The sequence below is a fragment of the Podarcis tiliguerta genome, assembly GCF_965153285.1.
Source record: "Podarcis tiliguerta genome assembly, chromosome: 1".
NCBI lineage: Eukaryota > Metazoa > Chordata > Lepidosauria > Squamata > Lacertidae > Podarcis > Podarcis tiliguerta.
Genome location: NC_139534.1, coordinates 79,335,208 through 79,342,648, shown reverse-complemented (window position 1 = coordinate 79,342,648; position 7,441 = coordinate 79,335,208). Strand labels below are relative to the sequence as shown.

At 38.8% G+C, this 7,441-nt stretch overlaps 1 protein-coding gene across 1 annotated transcript in view; it reads right to left on the bottom strand.

Moving 5' to 3' along the window:
- Window positions 1-616: 616 nt before the first annotated feature.
- The window catches only part of EHF (ETS homologous factor), a 50,765-nt gene continuing 43,940 nt past the window's right edge, over window positions 617-7,441 (bottom strand). The window contains exons 8-9 of the mRNA XM_083441670.1: window positions 6,293-6,488; window positions 617-5,498 (exon numbers count right to left, since the gene is read on the bottom strand). Of these exons, the coding sequence (XP_083297796.1) occupies window positions 5,399-5,498; window positions 6,293-6,488 (296 nt within the window). The 3' untranslated portion in view covers window positions 617-5,398. The remainder of the gene's footprint in view (window positions 5,499-6,292; window positions 6,489-7,441) is intronic.

Here is a 7,441-nt window from a genome sequence, read left to right as displayed (position 1 = left end):
CATCTAGTGCTGGATGGTCTGATGAGATCTTACCAGTCTCAAGAATTGCATATGTTATGCTAGAGGACTCTGATATTAAAGAGGTGTTGCTAATTAAAACAGATGAGATTTAGTTATGCTGATGAGAACATGATGTGAAATAGATATGATGAACTGAGAGCTGGGAGAATGTCATTGTCTCTACTGATGTCAATAGAAATATGGTTATTAATTTTGCTGGACCAATGTTTACCAGTGAAGGCTTATGTTGTTTTCTGAACTGTGCCCAGAGAGATTGTGAACAGAAATCAGTATGAGTCATAATTTAAAAGAGACTTCTTAACTGAAACATGGGAATCATTTCTGTCAGGAATTTGTGACAGATAAAATAAAAGATAATTTATTTCCTCTTCCAAAATGCTAACGTTGCCCACTTGTGAATAAATGCCCATCTTTATACATTCTGCTCTGTTATATTCCAACTGAAGCCCTCTAAGCTCTCTAAAGACAGAGATGCCTCAAACTGCCATGACTCTAACTTCCTACTTCACATCTTGCCTTATCAAGACTATATTATTTCTTTCTCAAGCAACTGCCATGAGGGGAATTCAAATTATTTTAAAAAAACCACAGGAAGCAAAGAAAAGCATTGTTTTAATTAGCATTCATAAACAGAAATCAGTGTTAAGCATTTTATGGCACTTCTGTGACAGTATTTAATCTGACATTTGAAGCAAAAATACCCAAAGTATTGTCCTGTTGGAAAACATTTAGACAGCAAAGATTGAGCAACAAACTGAGATTATTCAGCAACATGAAAGCTGGAATGCTAAGCATATAAATGTCCCAACATTTAACTTGACATTCAGCAGCTCCCAATAAGTATCTTTTAAAAAGCTCACTGTGGCTACAATCCTAGGCGCATGTACTGAGGAGCACTGAACAAGGTGAAACTTATTTGTGAATAAACATGCACAGAATCAGACTGCACTGTACACACAAAAATGTGCTAAAAAGATTATTTAGGTAGCAAACAACACAGACAGATTGCACAACAAATTCTTTGACCATGTGATTTGCTTGCAACCAATATAAATATAGAAACACCTTTATCCTATATAGAACTTTATGCATATGAAAAATATGCTAAAATAAAAAATATATATACAAATCTTACCAGAGTAATATTATATATATAAAAACCTTTTGTTTTTGTTTTTTGTTTTTTAAAAATCACCACTCCCTTGCTTGCCAACATACCGTATTAGAAGAGCAATCTCAGAAATGCCTTTATGATATAAACATTCATATAAACATCCTGTTGGTTAAAGATGGTAAAAAGTTCATTTTTGGCTGGGACCGCATGTGCTTGGCAAGATCTGTGGCAGTTAATAAATCTATTGTCTCTGTTTATAGCAGAGTAAATCTTACGTTACTTCTGTTTCCAAATCTATAGAGTCCTGAAATCAAATGAAGTCCTGAATAATAGCAGGAAATATCTGGTGCTATTATTCAGTATCGTGGATTGATATTATAGGATTGAGAAATAATCTAATGAAGGTTGTTTATGAAGTCAGAAAGAGACTATCCCTGCAGTTCCTGCTCATTATAAGAGGAACAACTGTTCCTCATCGTCTCTACACTACAAAGTTATGTTGGTTTTATGCTAGTTTCTACCAAAGACTCCTGTATAGGCGGGATAGGGAGTCTATGCTTTCCAGGTGCAGTTGGACTTCACTTTCCCTCAGCCCCCATGCAGCATGGACATAATCAGGGATGATAGGAGTTGTAGTCCAACGACATCTGGAAGGCCACAGATTCTCCACCCCTGTTGCATAGTATGGGAAGGGGGTGCTGAGATAAATCACTAGGCCCTCTTATAGAATTTTTGTTCCTAGGGATTGCTGGGACGAGAGAATAACTATTTTACCGATGTAAATATGTAGTCATATGTCCTAAAGGTTCACACCTAATTACAATATCTCTGCAAACTGAGGAGCTGCTGGGAACAGTCTCGCTCCCGTAAAATTGTCATCAAAGAAGTATTTTTACATGATGGCATAATTATAAGTAGTTACCACAAGATCTATGTGACAGTGAAATAGCAGCATTAGTCAATGTGGATTACTTCCAAGAATTCCAAAGCAAGAAAGGTGTTGGACAAAATAAGAAACCAGAAAGGACTACAGCTAATTTAACCAGCTGAGGGCTTGAATTTGAGCCAACACAGTAATTAAATACTAACACAACTGTCAGCCATTTTGTATGTAGCACAGAAGTTCTTTTAATTAGCTTCTCATATTACATATTACAGAAGAAAGCGCATACAGTTTGCATGTAACGCTATCCAAGCCAAGGCTAGTTATAAATGACTGAAAGTACAGATACTTTTCTCCTCCTCAAGTCCTCCTGCTGCTATGCTATCCCAAAGCTAAGGCATGGCTTGGGTTTGGCATTATGTCTGATCCCAGGCTCATGGTTTGTCAAGCTCCAAACAAGACACTAATATTGCCAGGGTTTGTTCTTGACCCCACATTCATGATTTGTTGGGGAGAACAAATGGTGAGCTCAGATTCAGATGTAATGCAAAGTTAAACCATGGCTTAGCTCCAGGAAGAAGGGCAATGCTTTGCCGTAGTTTGCTTAGCTCTGTGTGTGATCTGGGCCATCGTGAAGCACTATTCTTTTATTCCCAAGCACTGATAAATTAGAAGTACAAAATTATCCCTTCAGTTTGTTTCATTCATTAGAACTATAGATTGGCTATCAATGTGTATAACCTTTTGGCTCAGAAACACTCCATACTGGTAATTCCCAACAGTGACAAATCCAACCCATTGCCTAACATTTATGCAGGATCAGATAATTGGTTAGATGCGGGGACCCATGAAGTTAACAATGGCAATAGGAAGCAAGCTGGGGTGGTGGAATCTGATTCAGAGACAGAACAAATGTTAAGTCAAGAAAAAGAGACAAGAAGAAAAGGCTTGCTTTGACGGCTGGAGTCCTATGATTTCATTTGTAAATAAGATGAACCTGCCTCCACCCACCTTATGTAAAGTAAAAAAATGTCACATTACTATAACTGATGGTGACAGCTTTGGCAATAACTGAGCAGGAAAAGGTGTTGTCTCCCTGACATGCCTATGTGTGTTTTTCTGCAAAGACCAAAGAGGGAGGCACAAAAGCTTACGCCATAATCAACTCATTGACCTTTAAGGCTGTAGAAGACTTGGTTGCATCTGTAAAAACCTGACCAAGTCCCCCAGTAGCCTTGACAGTTTTGTGCTGTGCTCTGTTGCTTTATTCTTCCATTATATACCTAGAAAACGAGCTATCACCTGCCATCTAAGAACTTTAAAAGGAAACTTTGAAATTAAGACTCCAGTTTGGATTTAAATCATGTGGGCAAATATACATGAGCCCAAAGTGACCATTTTTAAGTTTAGCACTTGCAACAATTGCCTAATTTCCCCTGATAGGGTAAATCTGTGTCTAGACCATATCATTTCACAGTGCCTGTAAGTGCTCATGTGACAAAATGGTCTTCCATAAAAAAAGAAAAACAAAGAAATCGTTACAAAGAGAAATTAGATGTAAGGTTCTACCCTAGGTTTCTCCTTGAGACATCAGTTTTCTCCTTGAGATGTCAGATGGAAGGAGTGGCCTTTGTATGGAGGAGAATTCAACTATGGAATGTGGTGCAGTCAAGATCTCACCTGAGTGAGAACTAGGCCAACATGTATATATAGCAGCCAGAAACAGAATTTTTGAGTGCTTGATGGACAGTTTGTATTAGGCAAGGAGTAGATAATCTTGCCCCTTCCAGATTTTGCCATACCACAAGTTCCACAATCTCTGGCAATTAGCCATGCTGGCTGTGACTGTCAGAGTTCAAAAACATTTGGCAGGCCCCAAAACTCCCACCCCTGTATCAGACCATTGCTAGATTTTGATATATATATATATATATTTGTATATGGTTACATTTCTATCCTGCTCTTACTCTATCTGAGCAGGATTCAAACCCATATTAAGTCGAAACATAAGAAGGTACTATATACAGAGTCAGATTTGGCTCAGTATTGTCTACAATGACTGGCACCACCAAGGCTTCAGGCAGGAGCCTCTCAGCCCTACTGCAAGATTCTGGAAATTGAACCTAAGATTGTTTACATGCAAAGAATGTGCTCTCCCACAGAACTAAAGCCCTTCTCTGTATGAAGATTATATCTGACCAAAAAGTTGACTTTTTCACAGAGATTTTGGCACAGTGATTGCCTAAGATACTCAAACGTGTCTCAAGTTAACAGCCAACCACCTCTTCAATGTGGTGCTGCCCAGGTATTTGTTGGACTCCAACTCCCATCAGCCCCTGCCAGCATAGTCAATTGTGATGGGAGTTGCAGTTCAACAACTTGTACCAGATTGGGGAAGGCTGTCACCATGAGTTGTTTTTCTTTTTCTTTTCATAAGCTAGGTAAGCATTCACAAAACCGGTAATCAAATTCCACTAAAAAAAATAAAAAATATATTATTATTAATAATAGTTGAATTTATATACCACCCTATACCCGGAGGCCTCAGGGTGGTTCACAGGACAAAAGAATACCCTTTTACTGAGATCATGGATTCTCATCTTCCAGGACAGTTATTTGAACAAATAGTCTTTATCCAGGAACATGAACCCATCTCTTAAATTGAGGGTCAAGAACGGAGACCAAGACAGGGCAAGGGCACATTGACTACAGAAATAATATCCCACAGTCATCATATTCCACAGTTTTACTCAGCTACCTGACTAAAACAGACACAAGATTTGAGTGGCCAGATCTTCTCATACAACCCTTACACTGTGATAAAGGATATAGATCAACCTTTCATAACCTCACGCCTTCCAGATGTTTTAGACTACCACTCCCCTTGTTACTGACCATTTGCCACAATATCTGGAAGGCTCCAGGTTGGGGAAGGGCAATATATAGATGCATCCTAATTTCTCTTACATGCAGAAAGCAATAGTCCTTATTTTCAGGCTCTGAAGTAAAAAGTAATGCCCTGTGAGTTCATCTTAGTACATTCTTCTCTCACAGTATTGTTATAAATCACATTTCTCTTGGAATACATTTTTTAAAGTCTTCACAAGAAAGGAAAACACATCCCCAAACACAACCATACAGCATTATATCATAGGTCACAGAAAACTGTGTACATCTTTCCCCATAGAAAGACATATGTCAAATAAAATAACTTCAACATCAATAAACCATAGTGTTCCTTCTTCCCATTAGAAGTAGATTTCTGCCCGTCCTCCCTCAATTTTTTGTACATAAATAGAAGAAAATAGTCTCTGAAATATTTACATCCATGACAAGTTCCTGTTGGTGAAAATTTGTACAGTTGTTTTTAAAGTGGATCCTTAGTTCTCATTTTCTCTCCAGCCACGGGCATTCTTTCCAAATTTATATACTAGTCTCCGACCATCTACACGTTCGAGAATTTCTCTTTTGTAATAGTATCTGTTAAAAAGGAGCAATGAAGTTGGATATATCAGAACTGTCTAATGAATGGTGAGTTAATTTCCCCCTGAACTCAAATTAAAATTGGATTTGGCAAATTAAGTTATTCCCCTTCCCCAAACAGAAAATAGGTGAGCTTCTTTGAAGGCTGATTCAGAGGGGATTCAGAACCCACTGCATGATGTGATCAGGAGTGCAACACGGTTGAGAAACCCCAAACTCCACCCACAAGCTACTGTGGCAGACCCACCACCCACTTTCTGGTGAAGGTCAGAGCAGGAACAGGCAAGTGTAATCCCACTGCCCCAACAAATATTGACTCATTAGTTTACTGAACACAAAGGCTCAAAGTAACATAGCTCAATATGAAATCAATATAAAATTAGGCATACTTTAAATCAATGAAACCAATTAACTCACGGAGATTTAAGTATTCCTAACTTGGTTGGAATTGTGACAATTCTCTGTGATGGCCACTAGGCCAATAAAAGGCTACATGCAAAATTTTGCAATATCATGCATCACAGTTTTTCAAATATCAGTCGGTGTGGTTACTTATATTTCATTGGAACTCCTATATCAAGGATGAGGAAGCAGTGACCTCCAAATGTTGGCTTATAACTACCAAAATCCAGGACCATTGGTCTTGCTGGGCCAATGGGCCTTGGACAAAATATAGGAGGGCCACGTGCTCAACTCTCCTGCTCTATATCAAATACATTGATCACACCGTAGGATTCCAAACTAAGCACAGTTACTCTGTGCCCAAACTTTCTCCCTTCTTGTTAACCTACCTCATGGCACGGCTGAGTTTCTCATAAGTCATGCTGCTATTGTTTTTCTTCTTTCCCCACAGCTGAGCTACTGCCTCAGATTTTAAGAATCTGAAGATGCCTTCAGACCGGTCCTCCCATTTTATCAAGCCTGGATTCTTCTCTGGATGCAGGAGAATGTCTCGGATAAATTCCCACAAGTGAGTCCCTCGAGGAGCTAAAATAAAATGGTGTTACAATGAAAAGTGATCCACAGCAACAACTACTACATGGGATAATCCCCCCCCCCCCAGTTCCTAATAGGAGGTCATCCTTATGCTGTGTATACAAAATAACCAAAGTTCTCTGAACAGGTGAAAAATTAGATGGTATATTGTCCTTAGACAAGCATATGGATCTAGGAGAGTTAGAAAATTTTCTGACCACAGGAAGCATCATTTGGTGTCAGACAAAAGACATGCTACACTGCAGCTGTGTATAAAGAAGCCCAAAGGCTCTTCCTTCTGCCTTTGAAAGCATACTTAGAGGGAAGCAATTTGCAGTGGATAATTGACAAGGGGAAAGAGAGAGCTCAATCCTTCTCAACCAAGCCACATTTCCCTAAAACACCCCCCCACTAACTGTTTAGCTGAGGACAGTTTGAAAAGCAGAACAACATGCAGTTTATCTCCTCCATCCCCACCAATGGCAAATGTTTAATCAATGAAAGATTCAATCCATGCCTACCACTACAAAGTTTACATTTCTATGAAAGAATGACATCTTGGCTAACAAGCCATCTCCTACAAGTTTATTTGTAGCATTGAGGCTCTCGCTAAGGACAAATACCTAACTCATTTTTGTTTTTGTCTCTAATTTCAGATCGTAGAGTCCTTTCTACAAATCGGCTACGTTCGATGTTATTTCCTGTACTCTTGTCTGCTTTGAATGAAGGAAAAATATGCAACTGAGCCCAGTTCAAATGGGACATTCTGAGAAGAACTCCCAAATTAGTATCAGACTATGAATGGTCACCCTCATGGGAATATAGGAACAGATAAAAAGGGCAGTTGTGTGTTTTTTTGAGCATTGTAGTTCTCTAACCACCTAACTCATCTCCAGATACAGTGGGAGAAGGTTAAAGTTGCATAGCTGGCAAGCTATAACATTCAAACAAATGTCTTAAAGTAC